Source organism: Falco naumanni, chromosome 7 (assembly GCF_017639655.2).
Source record: "Falco naumanni isolate bFalNau1 chromosome 7, bFalNau1.pat, whole genome shotgun sequence".
NCBI classification, from domain to species: domain Eukaryota; kingdom Metazoa; phylum Chordata; class Aves; order Falconiformes; family Falconidae; genus Falco; species Falco naumanni.
In genome coordinates, this window is record NC_054060.1 from 9993248 (window position 1) to 10017247 (window position 24000).

General features: G+C 46.5%; 1 protein-coding gene across 18 annotated transcripts in view; it reads right to left on the reverse strand.

Annotated features, from left to right (window-relative positions):
* The window catches only part of CHD2 (chromodomain helicase DNA binding protein 2), an 87639-nt gene that overhangs the window by 17531 nt on the left and 46108 nt on the right, over window positions 1-24000 (reverse strand). For 11 of the 18 annotated variants that reach the window (XM_040601158.1, XM_040601161.1, XM_040601162.1 and 8 more), the window contains 17 exons: window positions 20864-21083; window positions 18333-18419; window positions 11856-11917; window positions 10376-10498; window positions 9898-10047; window positions 8850-8983; window positions 7980-8205; window positions 7168-7268; window positions 6479-6523; window positions 6144-6319; window positions 5352-5476; window positions 4561-4777; window positions 3825-3914; window positions 2744-2934; window positions 1534-1722; window positions 855-1017; window positions 313-465 (listed from right to left, as the gene is read on the reverse strand). In XM_040601158.1, coding sequence (XP_040457092.1) covers window positions 313-465; window positions 855-1017; window positions 1534-1722; window positions 2744-2934; window positions 3825-3914; window positions 4561-4777; window positions 5352-5476; window positions 6144-6319; window positions 6479-6523; window positions 7168-7268; window positions 7980-8205; window positions 8850-8983; window positions 9898-10047; window positions 10376-10498; window positions 11856-11917; window positions 18333-18419; window positions 20864-21083 — 2452 coding nt within the window. Of the gene's footprint in view, window positions 1-312; window positions 466-854; window positions 1018-1533; window positions 1723-2743; window positions 2935-3824; window positions 3915-4560; window positions 4778-5351; window positions 5477-6143; window positions 6320-6478; window positions 6524-7167; window positions 7269-7979; window positions 8206-8849; window positions 8984-9897; window positions 10048-10375; window positions 10499-11855; window positions 11918-17052; window positions 17175-18332; window positions 18422-20863; window positions 21084-24000 lie in introns of those variants that run through there. The other 7 variants (XM_040601165.1, XM_040601171.1, XM_040601168.1 and 4 more) reach the window with 7 other exon arrangements.

Genomic DNA, 24000 nt, shown 5'->3' on the forward strand with positions numbered 1-24000 from the left:
GCAACAGTCACACAGAGAGTGACGCTGCAGCTCCCGTTACAGGCTCCCAGCCAGGGTCTCTGTGCTGGCTATCCTATCCTCGGGGTTTATCACAGGACACAGCCCAAAGCAGGGGCCTGTCAGAGGCAGCATTTTGCAGAGAAACTGAAATTTCACTGAAACAAAAGGACTTCCCAGTTCCCTCCAGTATATTTCAGTCAGTGCGACTTGTAATCCCAGCAAGCAATCTCTGGGAAACTGTGACTCCCGCCGCCCTTGGCATTTTTTCAAGTTTTCAAGTGAACCCCGCTTTCCCACGCTGATGTTTCTCACCTGAAAAGGGTAGTGTTTGATAGTCAGGTACTCTGCCAAGATGTCCAGCATCCTCACCATCTGGGAGAAGATCAGCACTCTGTTGCCTCTCTCCCGCAGCCTGGTCAGCAGCTTGTCCAAAAGAATTAGCTTTCCACTGCTCCTGATCAGAGACTGAACAAGTAACCGTCATTTCAGCTGATGCTTTTCAATCTCACCCTTATGTCCATTACACAGACACATGCAGAGATCTGGTTCTTTTGGGGTCATGCTTCTCCCATACATCTATGATTAGATCATCTGGATTTACACAGCAGAGGCCACACACAAAATGAATCATGCAAGACAGATCTTACATTGCATACGACTCCCACTCTAGGTGGCCACAAAACATTGCCTACAGCGGAAGCAAAGGGCTCTAGACTCAAGTGGCTTAGCTGTGAGAACTATTTCTAATGGAAATGCCACAGAAGCTAAAGCTTCACCAGACCTCATTCTTGATGGGAGGCCAGAAGACAGAGGAAAGTTAAGGAAAAAAGGTGGTAACCGAAGACACTGCCCACCTGCAGGGTCTCAAGGCCATTCTCTCTCTCGTTTTCCTCAGGAGGTTTAATAAGGTAGCAATGGTTGCAGCACTTTTTCAATTCCATCACAATGTTCAGGAAACCAGATGTGCTCCCTCTCGTTCCCTTTGAAAGAGCTTTGTAGTTTCGTGTCAAAATCCACCTGCAGGCAGGAAAATGAAAAGTCCACATCATTTCACAGTGCAGAGTGGGCATGCTGGATTCTTGGAGGGACAAAACCTTCAGGGACACCTTGTTCAAGCATCAGTCTACTTCCCTCCCTCCATCTCTCTTCACTTCTACAGGAAACTGCTGTAACCTCACTAAAAACCCTGATCTTACTTTCCTATTGACATTATTACAGTTTAATATTAAACAGCACCACAACTTTGTGGGGAGCTTTACTCCCCCAGGAAAGACATAGCCTCTGTCCTGCAAAGCCATCCAGCTGAATTGTATCACTCTACAAAAGCACCCCCAGTGGTCTGCAGATGCTCTTTTAGAAGAAAAGTTACCAACTATCCTACCTCAGATACCTACCGGGAAGCTCCTGGTACTACAGGTGATGGCTGCCACACTGCATTCTGAAGGACACAGTATACTGGAACACATTCCCAAGGCACACAGAAAGATGTGCCCACTTCTACTGGCACTCCCAGGAACATAATAAATCACTCACTTGTAATACTGCTTCTGCAAAGCAGACATTTCCACCCGGAGGATCTGCTCCACTTTGGCTGGCAAAGATTTCTCCACATCCTTCTTCACTCTGCGTAGGAGAAATGGTTCCAGGACTTTGTGAAGGCTCTGGTAGCCATTCTCTCTACCTTTCCCGTGGTCCTCTTCAAAATCCTCCCAGAACTCAAACCTAGCAACAGAAACAAGGAGCAGAGAAGGGTCTGAATACCTTGTCTTATTGCACCGAACAGCAGCTATTGGATATGCTCCTACTGCACAAGACAGGAGATCACCAGTTTAATGGAAACACGGCGGAGGATAAAAGGTTCACTCTGCTCTGGCTAACTAAACAGACTGGTGGCAAAGCCAGAAGCTCTCTGCCCTTAGGTGCCTTCCTAACATCTTGTCCTTGAGCTCCACGCTGACTCCCAGGGCCCAAAATCCCAAGCTTTCCAGTATTCTACTCTGCTGCCTCCTGCTGATGTTCACCTGGCAGCATTTTCTGAACTTCCCCCAGTGCCCTTCACTCAGCAGGGTTTTGGCAACAGTACTACGCTTTACACTGCTCTGAAGGCTCTTCTGGATCGCTGCTTCCTCCAACAGCTCCTTCGAAATGTGGAGATCTGCTCTTCTCCTCCGCTAGGGAGACCTCATCCCTATCCTTCACACTTTCTGTGATCCAAAGAATTTGGGGGACAGCTCTTTTTGGAGTCAAGTACAATTTTAGCGAGCTTTGGGGCATGCTTGTCTAAGCCTTAGCAGTGCACATAGCCCATTTTGTTTTAAAGAAAACATTTGTTACAATGCAGACACACGATCAGCTAGACAGCACCATCCTTGAGCAGTACTTCCAGAGACTGTCGTAAAATGGTTGGCGAGGGTGGCTGAACCACAATGAAACCTCAGAGATGTTGAGATGACTGCTTAAAACAGGTTTAGCTTTTTAGAGATGGCTCTAAGACAGCAGAGAGATTTGAAAGGCATGTATTAGGTTTCCTCATTCAATCTGCTGCCAGAAATACTCCTTGTGTTAGTCATTTAATCTCTGATTTTCCCCACCCACGTCTGTTCCCCTTTTGTTGCTCTAACTCCACTGAGTTTAATTCAAGGATTTAATTCAGGGATCACCGCTATTATGCACTCCCTCGAGCCTAGTTAACAAACAAGAATGGACACGGAGGTATTTTCTGAAGGACCAGGAGGAGACTTACTTCTCTGGCATGATGAAATGCAGCAGGGACCAGAGCTCTTTGAGTGAATTTTGAAGTGGGGTACCGGTAATCAGCAGCCTGTGGTTGGACTTGAAATCAATCAATGTTTTATACAGCAGAGAGTCATCATTTTTCAACCGATGGGCTTCATCCACGCCTAGAAAGGCCCAGTTAATACTTCCCAAAACAGCCTGGAGGGAAAGAAGAAAAAAAAAAAACAGTCCCCAAGGAGACGCGGGGTCAGACAAGCCCCACCACCTTGCACATGCCCCTCTCTCCATGGCCAGGAAGCAGTGCAGTGTTTGCTTTCCAGGATGTCCTGCCCCAGCCCCAGTGCTGGACCCACCACCAAAGGAGCTGGGCTCACAGAGTTTGTTGTTCACAAAATCTGGTGACCAAGGCACCTACGCTAGTTTTGCCTCCCTGGAAAGGTGAAAAGTAGCCATGCTGTATAGCGCTCCTGCTGTATCTGACGGTCTTTCGGCAAGTATATCGATTTTAATCCACCTTCGCTTTACCCAGAAAGCAGAGTCCTCCCCCAGCCCCCTACTCTTCCCTTTTCTCCATGCTCCTGGGGCCCTGCTGTAGCACTGGAGTAGCAGCAGGAGAGCAGACGAACAAGCCTATAAAGTTAAGGTAATCTGAGTTCTGATTTTATTTATTATTTTTTTTACGTTAGTGTTAAGCTTTTTTGTTTTCTGCTAGGACTCAGTGATGCACTGACAGGGATGATGAGCATTTCCTAAACAGACAGATTTCTTCGAAGTGTAAAAATCCAGGTATTGTTTACACTGTGGCCAGCAGTTCAGTGTAATATTTTGTCCTCTTAACTAGCCTAAATTAAGCCAGGTAAAATCCCTGCCTGGTGTTTTACAAGTAAAAATAACACCACAACTGTGCAGTACAAGAGCGGAAACACTAACAGGTGTCCCACATTCCCTTTGCATTACTGGCAGCAAAAGCAAATAGTAGCTGTATGTTCTCCAACACTACAGAGGAAAGAGGTGAAGCCCCCTAGCTAGGGCCTGGCTTCCCCCTTTGCAAGCAAAAATCTAAAAAACATCCCTGAAGCATTACTCACCTTATCCTTCAGGAGAATCTCATATGTTGTAATAAGTGCATTGAATTTCAACCTTTTAGACTGAGAGTGGATCCACTCATATTCACGTATCTGTGAGAGGCGAGAGGAGACAAACGTTAACTTTGTTACCAAAAGAAAAGTTAGCAATCATTATTTTAATGTAGCTATAGCCAGCAACCCCAAGTCCAAAACCCTCTTGTTCAAGGTGCCATTTGATGAGCTCAGGGTGCCCAAGGAGCAGCTTGCTTCAGAGCACACATGGTTCAACTGCCCTCGCACAGGTGAAAAAATAAGGTCAAACACCTTGCTGTTGTGACATTACCCTATCTGCCAAATGTACACATCATCTCACTATCGACACCGCAAGACTCACAACATTTGTGTGCTATGTCACGTGAATAATTAAGCATATAGGAAGCAAGGACTTTTGTACTGCTGTACTTCTTACTGCAGCGCATTTCAGCCCAGCACAAGAGTGGTATTATCCAGACTCTCTGAGAGAAGCCAGTACTCCTGTGCTCACTCTAAGAGAGGAAATAAGTTAGAAAAGTAGAAAAGTGCTTGCAACAGTGAATTACACCCGTGTGCTCAGCTACACCAGCTCCAGCCGCCTGCAGTACTGCCAGTACGCTCTACCAGCCTCTCCAGCAGAACATGTCACACGTTACACAGAAGCTGTTGTTTTGCACCCAGCATTTCTACCCAACCCCACACTCTTTGCTTTCCGATTACACACCATGTTCCTGCTCATGAGGTCTCCGATGTAAACCACCACATTTATCTCAGGTGCCCACACTTCAAACTCCCTCTGCCACGAGGTGAGAGTGGACAAGGGCACCACCACCAGGAACGGGCCGTAGAGCTGGTGCTGATGGAAGAGGTACGACAGGAATGATATTGTCTGAATCGTCTTGCCCAGTCCCATTTCATCAGCCAGGATCACGCTGTTGCTCCTGAGAAAGAACAGAAATGCTGCCTGAGTGCACGTTTCCCCCACTACTAATTCACTGTGCACCAGCATGAATAGGAATCCACCAGGACAGAAAGGGGGCAGTGCAAAAACATTTATCTGAAGACTTTCAAGTGGATCCCAGGGACATCCAGATTGCACATGGCACAATAACTTGCAAAAACAAAAGCAAAGGGAGAAGAGAGTGAGTGGCCTAATTCTGGATGGACGTTTCTCAAAGACTTCAACAAGTGTGTAAGCATGCTGAGCCAGAAACCCTTTTTTTCAGTTAAGGCAATGGAAAATGAGGGCTGACACCACAGTCAAGTCCAGCACGTGAACAGGCCCAGCCAGGGCAAATACTTTTTGTTTTCACACAAGGTTTCTTAAGTTCACGCTTCAGATAGCTCCTGCTTGCAGTGTCTGCAATGCAGCTGGGTGTGTTAACATTCAAAATCCTTCAAGCTGCAGGAGGAGGCTGGGTAAAGACCTCAGGTGAAAACAAGAGGGTCATACCCTACTGAGACAAAAACCAGGAGACACAAAACGAAGACCACATACATAGCATCTGTACGTACTTGCACCACGAGTGAGCGAGCCAGTTGAGGCCCTCCAGCTGGTAATCTCGCAGCTCCAGGTTCTCCCCACCAATGTAAGGAGGCTGTTTCTTCAAGGCAACAAACCTTGGTCTCTGCTTCAGTACCTGAAAAAAAGATGCTGCCGTAAGTCCGCTGAAGAAAAAGACAAATTAAGTAATGAAAATTCAGCAACGAAATCTATCAATTCAGCAAATTTTATCGGTTAAAGTCCGTCCACGTTTTCCTAGCCAGTGCTTATTGCGTGCATTTCAGATAACAGCTCCACAGTGTTATGTTCTGCCTGCTGTCTTCTGGTTCTGACGACCAGGGCCGTGAGCCTCCCCAGCAGTGCAATAAGCTGTACATAATGCACACCAGATGGAATAAACTCTGCTTTCTTTTTTGTCCTCTTTTGGGTTTTCTCCCATTATTTCCATCCCTCTCCTCCACTGCATCTTTTCCCAGGTACGCTGTTATTTGATCCAACTGATATTAAAACTCTGCATTTCTGCTGCAGCTCCTTCTGAGGAGGAAGCACTTTGCAAGGATTAATGAAGACTCCCACTCTCCAGGGGGACGTAACATTCTCACTGTGCAAGGAGTAAATCAAACTAAAAGGGGTTCACATCTCTGCCTGAAGTACAATACAAGAAAGGCAAACAACCATTCAAACACTGGTGGGAGGATAGGAAAATGATCTCTGGCATTTGTCCTTACAACATTACACATCCCCACCGCTCGTGTCATCACCCAGCCTGAAGAAACCCAGCAACAGGAGAGAATTAAGCAAACCTTGCAGTCCCGGGTGGGAATGGTTTTGGAGTTGTTGCGGTTGTTGAAGCTGTCAATGCAGTGCTGAAATTTCTTGCTTATCAGAGCCTCATCTTCCCAGCTGCACTCGGCATAGGGCAGCCCCATCCACTTACAGAGGTATTCAGGGTCATTTGAGGATGTTTTGCGACTGTTTGCTGCAAAATATGCAAAAAAGCCCAAACCTCAGCAACTGTGGTTCTGTGGCTGCACCACAAGAGTGGTTCACAGAGGGGCAGTCTGAACCACCCATACAGCCACAAGACAGGTCTCAACCAGTAGGAAAAGTTTATAGGGACCAAAAAACACTCCTTTACCTGGGAAATCCGAATGTCCCGTGGCGGACTTGCTGGTCTTCACAGCTGTGTGTGGAGACAGAAGGGAAGGAAGGGTTTGGAGTGCTGGCAGCCAGCAGATGGAGCAGGGCAGGCAGGCTGCCGCTGCCATACACCCCATCCGTTTTTACAGGAATTGTATTGGAAATGGGTTAAATAGCTCTCCAAGCCAATCCCAAAGAAACTGGATGCTGGCACCTATGACTGACATGACTGTGGTATTACTGAAGTGCTCAGGAAGCCCTGGTTTTATTTTTAGTAGCGATCATGAAAATCTCACCCCTGTGCAGCCTTGCAGCCTAACCACATCCTCAACCACGTCACATAAAGCGGTCCTCATACAAGCCAGACCTGTACTGCTGCTTTGGATGCAAACACCTTGCATCCAAAGGGCTGAAGTCGAAGAACTTCAGCAGCAGCAACCTCAACATCCTCTTGGAAACTACCGTATCATCCCACACTTCAGGCAAGGAGAGCGACTGATTTGTAAACCTGCATTTCTTCAAACCCGTGGATTTCATACACTGAAATACAGTTAACACCAGGTTTCTTTCTCTGGAGATACTGAAGGACCAGGAAGAAGAGAGTGCCATACAGTCATTCTGCTGTCACTAGCTATTAAAGTTCCCACTCCCACTTCACCCCTTTACAAAAGTGTTGGGTCCACTTACCAATTACTCTCTCCACAATTTGATACTGTTTGTTGAGCTCTGAAGCTAGCTCTTGTTGGCAGTTGAAATATTCTACATCTTCAGGTGATACCTTGCCCAGCCTAGATGCAAAAACAATCCAGAACAAAAACACACTATAATGCTTCTGAGGCCACATATAGAAATTCTCCTTTCCTATACGGTTCTGTCATTCAGACAAGTTACTGAAGCAAACTACTGCTTATATATTTCTTAAACTATAACTATAAATCACTACTGAGAAGCGAACGTCACAGATGTTCACACTGTCTCCTTATTAAGTGATGCCTTATACTGCGGCAAGAATCAGCCTCAATACCAGAGTCACAGATGGAAGCTGCTACTCCAGCTGTAACACTTTGGAAACACACCATAGCTCCCCTTACAATTCCCGGGGAGGTTGGACATAAACTGATGCCAAAACTTGCACACAGATAAGCCCACAATTAGCAAGAGTCAATAAGGCTGTAAGCCCTCGTGTCACCGCCAGGGCCAAGTAAATGCGGGCACCACTTTTTTTTTGTCAGCTACCCCAACTCTTAAGCCTGGGTTGTGGCAATATTGTGGATTTTGTGTCCCTTCCTCTCTCAAGACCACAGCACGGACACCACCTCTATGAGGGAGGATGTTCATCAGCAGGCAAAGAGAGATGTGAGCGTTGTGCCCTGAAAACAGTTGCTTTGGATGAAACATGCTTTTCAAGAAGAAATCAAATGTTCTCAGTCATGACTCCGCAAACCTCTCCTAAAAAAAGATTTCCCCAAGGCCAAATCACTGGTTGAAGTAAAGCATACCATTGCTTGATCTCCTCCTCTTTTTTCTTGAAGTTTTCCAGCTTTTTCAGGCCCTTCACTTTCTGCTGCTGCAGGGACTCTTCACTCTCCCATGTGCTATGGATGTATGACCAGCCTTTCCATTTGATCAGGTACTGAACTTCTCCCTCATCCTTTTCAGGATCAAAGTCAGCGCTCGGGTTGCCGTTGGCTTCAGTTGCATACACTGTAGTGGAAGCACCAGTGGCTGCGAAAGAAATCAGGCTGCAGTCAGTACCTTTGCTATCGTGTATTGGACATGAACTGCATTAGAGCAGAAAGTTATTTTTCTAATACATCTTTTGTGACAGCACAAAGAATATCCTACAGATTCTGCAACCCAATAAGACAGGCACTCAGAAGTTTTCTATGTAACAGAATCTTTTTAAGTCTGTTATAAACGCCTTTAAGTATAATTCAAAGGTCTCCTGAAAATGTTCACAACCATTCAGTTTTACAAAAACACTTCTGTAAGGCTACGAGAACAAAACATCGGCTTTATTTTCATTATGACTTTGTCAATGGAGCTATGAAAACTGACTCTACTAGAAGATTTATGCTGTATTTCAAAGAAGGGAAAAGCAAGAATTGCAGAACAATGACTGCATCTTTAAAATGTATGCACCCTAAATGAAAGCTGCCAAGCACATAAACTTGACGTTTTACATTTTTCAATACTGCATTTTACAAAAGCTGCTAGAAGACATAAATAAGAGGCCTAGAGGAAAGGGTAAAGAGTGCTGAAACCCTTGGCCCCACTTTGAAGTTGCAACAGCATTGCACCAGCTCAAGAGAAACTGTGATTGCACATGATTGACACTAGAAATAAAGGCTTTTTCCAGAACTACGCACCTCCTTTTTTTCCAAGCCTGATGTCTAAGACTTTCTCAATAGTTTCACTGTTGTCTTGCTGTTCATCAGCTCCTTCCCCAGTCATCTCTATCAGGTCATCAGAATCCGTCTCAAAATCATCATCTTCTTTGTAACTGAACAAGATAAAAACCAAACTGATCAAAAGCCCTCGACTTTCCAGTCTAGAAACACAGAGAATGGCATGGACTGGGGCAAACCTTCTCCAGCATTTATCTCGTGGTTGACTGCATAGTCACACATGCATTTCTTTTCTTAGCTGTTCAGCGGTTTTTCCCCCGCTCAGATAGCTACACTTTATCAGACTAATAGTCTATCTTGTCTATATAGTTTTTCTGACCCTGGCCAACACCAGATGCTCCATAATGAGATGGAACAACCCCTGCAGCAGAAGCAAGGTCATCAACAGAGAAAGTCTCCTCTATCCAATGAAAGATTATTTTATGTTTAACAATGGAGGCTGCAGAGTATCAAAAGGCTGCATGGGTGCCTATACCACCCTAGGAGCTAAACTTCTCATCTTTGATGAGCGTTTAACTACCAAAAAATATTATTTGAGTGGCTCTTTGCAAGTCCTTTATTAGGACTGCCAAAAGGTGAGAAGGCATTGGGGAACAGATAATGGTTTACCTCCACCATGTCTTGATACTCTGTCCCAAGACAGTACCTATCAGCCATTTCCAGACACTTGGTCCAGTCGAGCACAGATGCTCCCTTTCACTCATTTTAATCTATTAATTGCAGTTCTTAATCTCATCTGAGAGTGTGTTAGAAACATTATGCAAACCTCCTCACATTTCTCTAAGAGGGACTGGTAAATATTTCCTCCTTTACAGGTGGCAAAACAAGGTAAAGAGAAGTCCTGTGTTTGCAGCATGAACCCATCAAAAGAATCACATCTCTGCCAACAGCTACCTGCAGGGGAGGGCAGGGTCTCTGCAGGGTCACACGGGCAGTCAGGGCCCACTGGTGCCCCCCCTTCCCCAGCCAGCCGACCTGCATCACCAAGCAGCCCCACACTTGTTGATACCTGACATTTTTGGCTGCTCTTCGGCGAGTTTGTCTCTTGGGAGTCTCATCATCTTCGTCATCATCGTCATCTTCAGATGAGTCTGGCCTCTTTCTCTTCTTCCCACGCAGGGGTTTGTGAGGCTTTTTAACATTGGTTTTGGCCACTGTTCTAAAATCAGAATTAATAAAGCCATAATACAGCGTGTTTTACATGAAGATCCATTTTAGTAAATCTTTAAGAAAGCATGAATCTCAAATATTGGACTCCTAGAGACACAGTCGCTGTTAACTACCACAAAAACCAATGCATCACTCACTGGAGCATGAAATAGGTAAAGACAGTAACTAGGTCCTAGGTTTACTAGGTTGTAAACAAGGGCAATATCGCAGGAAATAAAACCACATTATTTAGTGACAACTACAGATTACCTCCCTGCCAAGCACAGGCAGAAAAGACATGCAGAAAGACAGACAAGACTGAACCAAGCGCTCCTTACCTCCTTTGAGCAGGTCTTCTTGCTTTAACTTTCTTCGGTTCAGGCTCACTCTCTCCACTGGTGCCTTGCTCCCCTCCATCTTCATCCTCCTCTTCACCAGAAACATCTCTTTTCCATTTACTTCTAGAGTCAGAAATGTAGGTCACGAAGGGCAATCATATTTCAACACAAATACTTGGATAAACAGACACCCAAGCCATCTAGGTTAATGCTAGCAGGCCACAGTTACGAGGCAAAGTTCAAAACTGCACTCTCGGTTGGCCAGTGCAATGCATGGGTGATTTTATGGGGTGATTCTCTGCTTTTAGGAAGAAGCCTCAGTCACCTAGGTTTCAGTTCAGGTATTGGGCAGTGTATCTTGAGTAAGAGCGGCTCTTAACACATACTACAACAGTGCTTGTGGCAGAGTTGTACTTCTTACAGCTGGGTGGGAAAGTGCTTTGATTTATTTAATTTTCTTTTCTGTTTCTGAAATGGGCTGGAAAAATCTTAAGAGAAGTGCTCACTTTCACTTATGGCGTACAAGCCACAATGTGCACAGTTATATGACCTCCCTTGTAGCCTGGAAAATGGAGCAAGAAGTCTCCTGCCATCCAAATTCAGGCAATTAAAGTTTCCAAGTGTGAAGGCAAATCATACTGTACCATTAGTGGAAGGAAGCATGTTCTCCGTGGACAGGTCAGAGCAAAGCTGCAGCTCTGAAATGCCCTTTGAAGGAGCCCCTCCTCTCTCCAAGGGGACATGGAGAGTCCACAGGGATTATTCCCCTTGCCCAGAGAGGTCCACACTACAACAGGGAGGACCTGTGCTTTATTACCTTCCCTCCTGCACTGATGTGTACAACTAAATGAAAAATTAAAAGACAAGAAACAGGAGAAAGGGAGCAGGATCATGTGGCCGTGTAAGTTCTCTCCAACAGGCAACTTGTAGCCCCTTCAGTTCACTTTAGTGTTTGGAAAAACAAAAAGGTACTTAGATGGAAAAGAGCAGTAAAATATGACTGTAGGTGAACTCGGTTATGGTGATCAGACATCCAAAATATCCTTTATGGAAGTTCTTTTGTTTTAATAGAGGGTTATAAAAGATAAAAGAGGACAATAATTTGACTTCTTATTCTCTGTTAATCAAAAAGGTGGATGGAGAAGGGGTTAAACTATTTTAAGTACATCCGAAGGAGAATAAGTAACCTGATGGAGAACTGGAAGACTGACAACAGAAAGTGACCCTGACTTGTCCAGATTCCATCACAGGCAAGTGGGAAAATATAAATGAAAGAAAAGTTGGGAGATTCTACCCATCTGTAGATCCATATTCATACTTCAGTTTCAGTCATCCGAACTATTATTACTGGAAATATTAAAGAACTTATTTTACAAGCTCACCGTGTTGACAACACCTAGCGATCAATCAAATACTACCATTCTGAAAAACAAAACAAAGCCAAGTATCACCATTCAAAACCCTTTCCCTAGAAACTTACGGTTTTTTCATTTGCTTCTGGCCTCTTCTTTTTGGGCTGTCATTTTCAGATTCGCTACTTGCCTTTAATTGAAAAGAAAGAAAATCAGGTTGTAGGCTTTGCTCTGGACTGTCTCCTCAAGGATACAACTGAAACGCATGCACGTGGTCTGAGCTCGGACACAGCCTGCCTGCTCTTTCACTGCAGTGCTGGAAGGATGCTTTGGTGTGACGGGGCTGCAAGAGAGCAGCCAGCTCCCCGGCACCAGTCTGGTTACTGCTGCCGCACTCTCAGCGTGAAGAAGGTAACTCTGCAGAAAGGCTGGAGAAATCTACTACAACAGCTGTCCTGGAGTCCCTGAGCTGGGGATGCACAAGGCTGCGACCCACCTACCCCTCAGCATCAACCTCCAACACCTGGCAGATGCCATCTCAGCAGACAGTGCGACACCCCCTGGATTACAAAACCACAGGGTGAATTGAACCCACCAAACCTCGCACCACCCAGGCGCTGCTGCAACCTGCGTTGCAAGGTGCGCACCTCTCCTGCCTGATGCTCGAAAATCAGGCAGCAGTGTGACTTTGCGCTTTCAGGGCTTGCCACAGTGCTAAGGCTTAGCTGTTTTACAAGGCTTTTAACTGAAAGTGCAGTGGCTGCATGTACTTTCAAGAGCGCCCATACCTGCCATTTCAGCAGGAACCTGCAGTATTTGGGGTTGTTTGGGTTTGGTTTCTGTGATTCTGTGGCTGCACTTTCACAACAAATGCATTATCTTCTCTTCCTTCATTAAAGAAACTTCCTATAAGGAAGGAAATTCTCATAAACAGACAATATTCTCATCACAAGAGTGTCCCTGCTTTCCTGTTGGGTTTTTTTTTCCTCCCACAGCAAAAGTGACTGAGGACCTGACTGCATCAGGGCCGTGCCCTGCTGCTTTCCTTCCTCCTAATCCTCCAGTCTCCACCAGTGAAGTCTCGCTGGCTAAATATATCCAGAGATATTCTAACTCCTTGCTGTACTATTTTAAATGTGGGCGTCATTAACTCCTACAGACCAAGACAGCTAAAAAAAAAACACCCACCCCCCCCAACCTTTAGGCTGGTTGTACACAACCCCATTTTCGTAAAAACTAGTCAACCATAAAAAAAACAGATTACCACACAAATGACACCCATCAACCAAAAGATTACTTTGCCTTATACACTTGCTCTAGAAAATACAAACCAGCAGGGACAAAACTGACGAAACCAATGTGAGATTTCTAAAGGAGTATTAAAATGACAGAAGCAGCCTCCGAGACACCTTGTTCTACACGCTTACTGGAAATCTGCTTCATGCTGCTTTTGCAGCAGTACTGAGCTTTAGCTCCAGGTAATGCCTGCTCACCACCAGTACCCCAGTTTGCATCTCCTGGTACCCCTACCACCCTCCTGGATACAGCTAGCAAAGCTTACAACCAAGAGCTGTTCGCAGTCATTTTTTGAAACTGTGCGAGCTGCAACATGAAAAAGTCAAGGCTCTGGAGAGGCATGGCCCACCCTCCTGATTGCTTTCTAGATCCTTTATTTCCACTTTCCAGTTTCCCTTCCACCAACAGAATTTTCCCTCTCACTTGCATCACTGTTTCCATTAAAATATACTGAAATACTGGATGCCACACTAGACCAAGAGCTTTGCTGAATTTCACTGTGGTTTGGTGTCAGATTTACATGTGACACAACAGCACCTTTTGAACCGTATCTTACTACAAACACGTGTTCATCCACCTGTTTCAAGGCCCTGCATGAAATCCCTGTCTCATTTACCAAGCATCCAGGAAGCAAGTGACTGGCAAACACCGCAGAGAGACCTACCTACCCTTTGCAACACAAGCCAAGCATTCCACAGATTTCAGTTTCAACAAGCAAAGTTTAAAAGTCTTCCTTACCCCCCCCCCCCCCCCTTTAATGTCTTATCTGCTTTCTGAAGCGTGCTGCTTTGCCATTCCAATTTTGGCATGTTTTTTTGAGAGCTGTCCGTCAACGCACATTTATTTTTCGCTGTCTTTTGGCAAACCACAAGTAGAAAGAGGTGGATTTTATTTCTGCTTTGCGTCACAGAAGATCAGATTTGGAGAAAACCAAATACAACCTTTGGCTCTCTGAAACTAACTCCACTTTTTTGCCAAAAATCCCATTTTCCAAGTTTCTTTTGTCCATTTTCCTCATGCCTCTACTCTCCCCCTGCTCTACCACTGTCTCTACAAAGCTGATGCTATCTCTTAATGACACGTCTTTTCCTTACCTCTTCCTGCCTTGAAACATTTAACTCACGACTGCAATTCAGCCGCCTTCAGTTACATTTTTCAAAGGCATCACTGTCTTTTTGGGATGCGTGTCAAGCCCAGCTCTATCTCCTCTGACACAGCCAGTCCCCATCCCCAGCCTGAGTCATCTGCCTGCCTCGTGCTCCCACATCCTCGCTGTCCCAAGTGCTGGGAAGTGCCATCCCTGCAGCCCCAGTGACGCAGCATCTCCTCCCCACTCCCTCGCCTACCTCCAACCCGTGTCTCCTTCTCACCAACTCCTGACCCCGGGGTGCCAGGCTCCAGCCCCGGCTGAAAGCTGCTTTCTACCATCTTATACAGAAATAATAACAAATTTTGTTTTAAAAAAGCACAAGCACGTTTTAGCAACCTCTTAATTCTGCTTAAATCCACGTTTGAGGACCCAGCTGCAAAACTCTACGTGGACTTGCTCCAATCAGCCCAAGGCTGAGATCTGCACCTCGGCCCTGGACTCTACAGCACAAACAGAGCTTGTGCTTGTAAACACCATTATCGACATCAACCCACAGGCTCTGGCTGGTGGCAAATTCCTCAGTTAAGGAAGCACAGCTGATAACCAGAGAGCTGGGAGCATGCCAGGTCCAGAGCACACACCTGAGGTCCCATCCGCGCTCCAGCCTGCCACCCACCATCGCCGGGAAGCAGACTGGCTGGGAAATCACACGCAACTTGAATTTTGGTAACATCACATCCCTGAACGACACAAGCTCAAGCTGACACAATCGGTCTCCAGTCCCCACCAGGGTTTTTGTTCAGCCCAGCCAGAGACGCTGGGGGCACACACTGCTGGCTCTCAGAGCCTGCCTACCAGCACTGGCAAAACTCGGCTGGGCTCAGGCTGCCCCTCTAGGGTGCTGCTGCTGTGGCCAAGGGGGAAGATGCCTTGCCTTCCTAGATCCCCCTTTCCCTACCAAACACTACAGATGTGCCCATCTTGCTCCTGCACCACCATTTCCAACTGGACCAGCAATTGGACTCTTAAAACATGCTTTCCCCACCTCCAGCTGAAGGGACCAGCCCTCCCTCTCCATGCCTGACTCCTCCCATCCAATTTATTCTTTCTCCCAGTGCATAGTGTGCACACTTTTACTAGACTAAATATGCTGTATTCTGCCGTGGAGTAACGCTGCACAAAACATGATGATACTGCACACGTAGCACCAAGCAGAGCAATGCAGCAGCAGTCTAAATGTTCTAGTCCCACAGGCTGTCCGTGAGCATCCTTGCTGCTAGCTCAGGACAGGAGAAATGGAGACTCAAGGCCATGGGCATGGTCCAGCTGAGCCTCTCGAGCTCATGCTGCCTACTAGGAGAGATGAAGCCTTGCTTAAACAGAGGCAAGAAATATTTCAGAGTAAAGTCAAAGTGAGGATTTGCTCATTGCAGGCTTAACAGAGGCCAAGCTCTAGCACTCCAGAAAAGCTGGAGAATCTCAGCTCACCCCGTTAGTTTTCTTATGTCTGCCAAACTTCTCTTTCCCTGTGATACTGGCAGTGTTTGAACTTTCAGCAAATATGTGAGGTGAAGCACCGATCAAAATGCAAATGAGCAGATATTTTTCTCAATAATAAAACCAACTGTATTTTGGGAACACCTCTGGTGCATGACTTATGGCCTCTCACAGAAAAGATGCACCACGCCATTTATTGCCAACTCCAATCTGAAACCACCCTTTTTACAGCAAAAAGACTGTGCCTGTTTTGGGCACGTTTATTTCTTGACTGCCCCAGAACACTCTGAAAGGCACCTGGCCCTGCATGTCTCACATCCCCTTGCTGAAACTTCAAGCCAATTCATTAACTGCAGAGAAAATGCATGTGCAAGTACCGTTTTTACTAAAAAACTCAGGTGTGCCCTTATTCCTGGAGACAGCTCTAGCTCTCTGAGCCGCTCTGTGCCCCCATGCAAAACTCCGCTTTCGCTTCCTCATCTTTCAGCCCACGCCTTCGCATCGATCGCTGGGTTTCACCCTCCCCGACTACAGCTCGGAGACCTACACAACGTGCCGGTGGCCTTACGGGCAGTTCCCAGAAGGCAATCATTTCTAACACAGAAATAACCCTACCCGAACTGCTGGTCTCAGAGGACAGACCAGTGATTGAACAGTGCCCCAAAGAACTGAACCACCCCCACCTACGCAACATCTCCCCCGATCAGGGTGAGTCACGGGGCAGCACGCGGGCAGGTGTGATGGGTGATTCTCATTCTGCGCTCTGAGCCTGCCACGCTGCCTAAGCGATGCTGTTTGCTAATACTGCAGAGAAGCGTTAGGGAAGAAGGCAATTAAAAGCTCCTAGACACTGTGCTGGAAGTCCCAAGCAGCAAGGAACAAGAGCAGGTCACTGGCGACAGGATTAACCCTGTAAAGGTAAAAAGCAAACTTAAGAGGTGACAAGCGCCTTGGGTTTCTGCCAGCTCCAGCAGCAGCAAGGAGGCCTCAGCACCATGCAGGCTCGAGCTACGCTACTTCCTCCCTCTTGGCGTTTAGGTCTTCCAAAAGCAAGACTTTCCATCTCCTCCTGCTCTTCACGAGGCCTCAGCACTGTGCTCCTGACACGTCACACCCTCCACCGGACTCTGCTGCAGATGGGAGTTGCCCTATGGGGACCAGTGTTCCTTTGGGGAGAGAGAGGGGAAGGGGTGGGTCCAATTTTGTTGAATTTGGCTTCCCATTCCACAAAGGTGGCGATGGGATCATTGGGGTCATTGGAAGGACTTTTTTTTTTTGTTTTTTACAATATTTTGTGGTATAGCAAAGTTTTTACATCTCAGATTTATTTTTTTAAAAAAAACTTTATCGTACCTTAAGTAGTAGGAAATAAAGATCTCGAAAAAGAAAACAACATTTGCAAAACCACGTAATATTGTAAAACAAAAAAAGATGGGACTTACCTGAGCCCCTAACAGGGCACTTGGGTCTGCAGTGGAGGTCGGTGGTGGGTGTGACATCGCCAGCACAGTGCATGCCGGGGCATCGCACAGAGAGGCGGCCAGCAAGCTTGGGCTTTGCCGAACTTGAAAAGGAAAACAAAAGCTAAGTCAATGATGTGCCCCAAGCCCCTTCCTAACCTGCTGCTATGTGGGACATCCAGCACAGGAGTCGGGGGCGGGGGGGGGGGGGGGGGGGGGGGGGGCAGGTGGTGGTACTGCAGGTGCCACAAGGCTCAATAATGCACAGAGCGAGGAGCTGGAGACCTGCATTTGCCACATGACTCGGGCCCCTCGAGCATCAAAACGCACATTTCAGTGGCAAAGCACAAGTAGCCCTATGGTCAGAGAGCACCACTGGGCTCCTGCTCAGCTGAAAAGCTTTATCTTCAGATTCCCAACCACGCGGTCCTGCACCTAGCTTTAAGCTCCAGGCTCTACTTTCAGTCTAAACTTCTCTCTTTTTTTCTTTCCCCTTTGCTACAGCTACTCAACCTTCCTGAAGACCTACAGATGAACAGCTGTATGCAGAAAGCCTGCTGGATGCAAGTCAAGGTGGTAGCTAATTCCTAAATCTTCAGGAAAAAAAAAAACAGGAAAAGCAACAATTAGAAGGTTTGTCTGCCAGGCTTTGACCACTTGTCACCTCCAACTGAAGCATGAAAGACTTCCCAAAATTCAACAAAAGAAAAGTGATAGTTCACAAAGCGGGACGCACACAAACGCATTTATCAGCATGATCCATTCCAGGATGTACAACAATGACTGTTTTGTTGTTATAAGGTGTTTCTGAGAGGTTTCCTTTATTCCTGGTTGGATCTGTGTTGTGTTGTGGTTTTGGTTTTCTGGTTCTGGTTTTTTGGTTGTTTTTGTTTTGGTGTTTTGGGGTTGTTTTGGGTTTGTTTTTGGGTGGTTTTTTTTGGTTGTTGTTTTTTTTTTTTTTTTTTACAGACTCATTTATCTCCAGGACATTTCTACAGCAGAGCATGATTCGCATTACACCCCATTCCAGCAATCAGACCAGTGCATGCAGATCTCAGCCCACACCGTGTCCCGCTGACTCCAGAGGTCTCAGGCCAAGCGGATCCAACCGCAGGACTGGGACCTTAACTGTGAGCTCCATCCATGCACCAAGCCAGGACTCGGTGTTTACAAGGCAATGCAGACGAGACCTCCCTCTGCTCTTTGGGTTTGGTTGTTTTTATATGTGCAGTAATCCCTCATTTGGTTTTTTTTTTCCTTACCTCATCTTTTATATTAAATCGTGACGGCTCTTGTCTGCTTCGGTTTGACCTCCTAACCCCATAAACATCAGGATATTCTTCCCACATCTGCAAAATAAACAGACCATCAGAAGGCCTGCTTCACCCCAATTATTTCTAACATTTTCGAAAAGTTTGATGGTGAATGGTGGTTTGTTTGGTTTTTTTTCAAAAATCAATGTAAGACCATTAGGGAATTAGCAACCAGTAGATGGACCCTTTAAAAAACTGGCTGAAAAAAATTATGGTTATTCTGGGGTATTTGGCAACACGCTAAAGCAGCATATTTTATCTGAGCATTATCTTTACAACGGTCCACCTTTCCACCAGTGTACAAATTACCCTCCAGCTCACTTAGGCTGAAGGACAGAGTGTTGAGATAGCCAGCGCTCTGCAAGCAACGGTGCTGAAGGTAACGAGGCAACACCTTGCATGTGGAATGAATGGACATATCAACCCAAAAGAACAATTTAATGTCGCTAACAGCTTCCACCACAATTCCCTTCCATTGGGAAAACCCCACCAGTTGCCTGAGGAGCCCAGCACCACCTTCAAAAGTGAATTCTGTGGCCCAGCGTGGACAGCAAATGGACCAGGGCACCCCGTCCTTTGGCAAGGCAAGGCAAGGCAGCGGTGCTGCCGGTTCTTCTCCTGGATGGACTGATGCAAATGCAGTTTGGCAGCGCAGGACATGTGGATGTGCAGAGCCGACTACTGGGAATGGTTGTGCTCTATTTGTTGTAACCAGGCCCTCAACTGTTTAATACACTTTGCCTAACAGCAGGCATCTCTTCTTGCTGGATGAACAGGAGGAGAAGGGGGAGACAGGAACTGATGCCCTGAGGGATATGAATGCAGAGCTGTGCTGGTGACACAGGACACCGGATGATTTACAGGGTAGACAGAAACCACCAATGTGCCTCTCAAACACCTACACCAACAATCCCTCTCTCCTGCAGCAGACCTGATCCTCTTAAGTTTTCTAAGCCTATTCATTCTCCTTCTGCTTCTTCTCTCCCTCCAGTCCTGAAATGTCTCTGCAAGCCACTAGCAGGAAAAAGAAATCAAAAGACACTGCCAGAAGCAGCAGTAACTTGGGATTGAGAGCATGATGAATAGAAGGCTACAGCCCAGCGATTTTTCTGCTACTGTTAAAGGAGGAATGGGGTAACACTGCAACAGACAGATTGCGAAGGTGTTTATCTGTTGGGCACGCGAGTGAAGAGAGAAAAATTCACACCACAGAAAACATCAAAATACTCCCCAAACCGTCTGAACAACTTGTCTTTTCATCTTTTAAATGGCACAGGTTTTGGATGAGGGATAGACTCCCATGACAAATCTGAATAGCATCTAATACAAATTAACCTCACCTGCACGGGTGTATCTAGACAGAAATACAAAATAAACAGTAATATAATAATTAATTGCATTGCTTATTCAAGGGGAACAGGTATCAACATGCCTAGGTTAAGCCTAGCTAAGGAAAACGCCCATTAACAGAGAAATTAAGCAAGGGGAGAGGCTTTCTTATTAGAGGGTGCCCTGACCTTTTCATGCCTCATCCATGCTAATTATCACCTTCTGTATGGATGCGCTCCTTCACAGGATAATTTTAATGTTTATTGTAAGGGACATGCTCTTGGAACCCCACAGAGGAAAACTTCCTTCAGTCAACAATAAAACAGAAATTTGAATATCGTGTTACCACAACTGCCTTATAAACACATCTTTCCTTGCCCATCTGAACACGAGCTGAGCTGGCAGCCTAGAGATTTGTGAGAGGGAGAAGCTGGTAACACAATCCTTCCCTTCTCCCTTGCAGGTATGTGTGGGGAGTGCAGGCTGAAAGCTCTGCCCTTCCTTCTCAGTCTTTACGTACATAGCAACTTTCTCCATAAAACTCTCTCATGAGCAAGCTGTGCTAAGTGCAAACCACAGCTCAGAAGAACAGGATAGTTACCACCAAAAAACGCACACACAAAAAAAACCCAGACCTGACCTAACCTGATTTTCTTCCCTTCAAGTAAATTCAGTCCACCAAGTTCCTGTCTCCAAATGGGTTCTTGGACTCCTCTTTCTCGCCTCACACCACACTGTGTTACTCAGGTGCCTCCATCCCTCAGGTGAAGTAGGTACTGAAGGCACAGCTTTGGTACAGCGGAGGTGCTCAGCAACCAGCGGGACACCACATGCATTAAACACCTGCAAACCCTTTTCCTCCTGGGCAGCAAGAGGTGGAGGGCAAACCTGCCCCTCATTCGCATCAGTCAGCCCCATCACCCTCTGGTGCCCAAAGGGCTGTCCCATCACAACAAGGATGACACCAGCAGGGCACAAGCACCGGGACCAAATAACCAACGAGCGTCCTGGGGACACCAGAGGTTGGAGGCTGTTGGGTCAATGTGCAAAGAGGCAGGGATGTTGAAGACAGCTTTGTTAAGGTCCTGCTGCCTGCTCTTTCGTGGCAAGTACAGGGGTAACACAGCTATGCAGAGCAGCAGAGGCAATACCTTTTTAACATCTGCTATCCTTTCCTTCTTAGAGGCTGGTTTTTCTTTGGTTTCAGGAGGGGTCTGCTGAGATTTTGAACCCGTTGATTCACTTTCTGATTCAGACTGACTTTCAGAGGACTCCGAGCTGCTGTTTGACTCGCTGCCCTGCTCGCTGCCCTGCTCACTTTCAGACTGGCTTGCGGAGTCAGAGCCAGAGGCTTCTTCGGATGCCGAGTGACTGATGGTAGAGAAAGAAGAGATTACATTTTAACTGTACCGTCACAGCTTTGAAATACGCAGTGAGCAAACCTGAGCCATGTCCAAGCTACAACAATAGGCTTGGAACAGCCTACATTCAAGTGTGACCTGTGCGGTCCCAAACTGGCATACCGAACCAGAAGCAATTCCTTCTCAGGACAGGCACTGAACGCATGGGCCTGAGCACAGCCTCAAAAAAGCACTGTCCAGTATCTCCTGCTCATCAACCAGAACAAAAAGAGTGGTGGTACCATGAAGAGAAGCACTAGCAATACCAGTAGCACAGGTCCTACTGGGAGGATCTGGCTCATTCAGAGCGAGCAAGAGTAAGCTGTGCTGGGTGCTGCAGCATGCAGAGACCATCCTGCTGCATTAAAGATAAGCAGCTGTTCCAGCATGCCGCTCCACTACATCCTAGTATGGCCAGCCACTCAAAAATCCAACATTCAATTTCTGAAAGAGGCCAGCATCAAATATCGTATGCATACTACTATTTATTATAGTAAATACCATGTTTCTTCTAAAAATAATAAATTCAGCAACAAAGCAGCAGTAAGGAGCTTATACAGGCATATCTAGACGGCTGAGGCAGGTCCTGTTTAAAGGTTACACCAATGCTGTGCAGGCTGCATCTCTCAAGTAGCCAGTAACAGGAAAGCAGAACATCAAATAGGTGAATTCACCTTCCCCCCCTTTACGTTAAAATAGGTTTATGTACAGAATATTCACTTAAATGCAGGCACCTCAACAAAACAATGAGAGGCCGGACTATTTTAGGTGGCCAGTATACTCAAATACCTTTGTCCAATCACTCCAACATCTCTTTTTCATTTAAAATCCAATTAAAGAAAATTTAAAACTCATTACAGCATATACCATATATGCTAGTAAGGTATTATATTACAAATCCCACGCTTCGCAAACCAAAACGCAGCGCGGCAATAACAATGCTACAAACTTTTAGAACAAGGAGCATCTCTTTCCAAGTCAGCTCTTGATGTCCAGCGAAACGCTTTCATAATATTTAAGGGCATACTGCAAATGTAACATCAAGAAAGAAAGAGTCAGGAAAACTCTGCAGAGGAAAACCAGATTTTTTTTTTATTTTTCTCCTTTTGTACAAAACTACAAAAGTAAAGAGCTGCGTCAAAGGCTCAGATTTCCCAGTCCAAAAAAGAAATAATAGACAAAAAAGCAAAAGCTCATGTACAATTGCATACAACTCTATAGAGATCAACGCACGCTACAGAGACGGGATTTTTGATTCAGCTCCTATCCGCTGGTACACCCCCATGCAAACAGGGCTAATTTACACCACGGAAGTAAGTCTTCCGCTCTCGGAAAAGAATTCTTAAAGTATCTACGCGCTCGGGCCGCAGCGGCTCCCGGCTGCCGTCTCGGCGGGAGCGGGCAGAGGGCAGCAGCCGAGCGCGGCGGGAACCGGCTCCACCAATCCCCGCGCGGGGCCGCAGCCCGGCTCCCGGCCGCCATTTTACAACCCTCCCTCTTCCACCATCTTGCGGTTTCGTTGCAGTGGTGGCTGCAGCTCTGGGCCTCTTGGCAAACTCCTAAAATGGAAGAGGCACAGCTTTTTTTTTTTCTTTTTTTTTTTTTTTTTCCTGGGAAAAAAAAGAAACAGTTGCGAGCGAAAATTTCTAAGGCTGAAGTAACAGAAACATAGCCTTTTTCCAGCAAGGCGCAGAGGGTGAGCTGTCACTGGTGGCTGCTGGTTTCATTAGCCCAGCTTGGCTTCAAAGGAGACAGGGGTATCATGGCATTTCGTCCTAGCAGGGTTGGAAAATCAAGCTGAACTACCACTCTTCCAGGCCAGCCGGTCGCTCCTGCCGGTCCCACTCCCTGTGATAACCAAAGGCCCAGCCATCTCACTATAGCCTGCTGCCGCCTGGCCCTTCCTCGATGTTTTCTGCAGCATTCAGCCCCCTCTTCTCCCCTGCAGCCCTCCATCGCTGTGCTCTCCTGCTGCACCCTGCCAGCACCATCCACCGTCTCTCTCCCCACTCGCCCACCACCCTGCAGCTTCCCTGCAGCTTCTCATCGAGCACGTTCACAGACCTGCTGACATCTGCTACCAACGGCCCACTCAAACACATCGCTTTGCAACTGAGGCTACTCAGAGCAAGTGATGACACTTCCCCGCTGGAGAATTTTCAGAGTTCCAGGGTGGGTGGGTTTTTTGGGGTTGGTTTTTTTCTCCCCCACCACCACCCCCCCCCCCCAAGAAAACCATGGCAATTTTATTAGGAAGCGCTGCCATAACACTTAGGGAAAGGATGCTCCTGCAGCTCTGGGGACAGCCGGTTTCCACAGGCAGGGCCTGGCAGGACCCTGTCCCACAGAGCCTCCTGTGGAGATGGAGACTCAGACTCCACTGAAGAATGAGACCTGAACTCATCCAAACTGCTAGTGTCACAGCACAAATTGGCAACATCAGGCTCTGTTTGAGTCACGTTGGTGTCCCATGTTCCATGGGAACACACAAAAGAAGACACTTTTCTTCAATCAGATTTACTAGCAATAGCTGGAAGAAATTCTAACCACCCAGGCTAGACTGAGGGCAGGCAGCTTTGGCAGTATTTGTTTAAAGGCAGAACAGTAATTACTGGCCTCCTCCCACTCCCGAGCTCTTTGCTTCTCAAGGCCCTAAGCTTTATTTCAAGGACACAGGGACACAGCCTTTCTGCACATCTATAGCCATGATTCATGTGATTTACCCACATTATCTGGACACTTTTAATTCTTTTTTTCCAAGATGTGAACTGTATCATCTGAAAAGAGGACTTCTCCAGTGACAGACAGATGACACACATGTCTGCACACACAGGTATGTGTGCTTGCCCCAATAAGAAATATAGATGAGAAGACGTATGTCCTTTTGA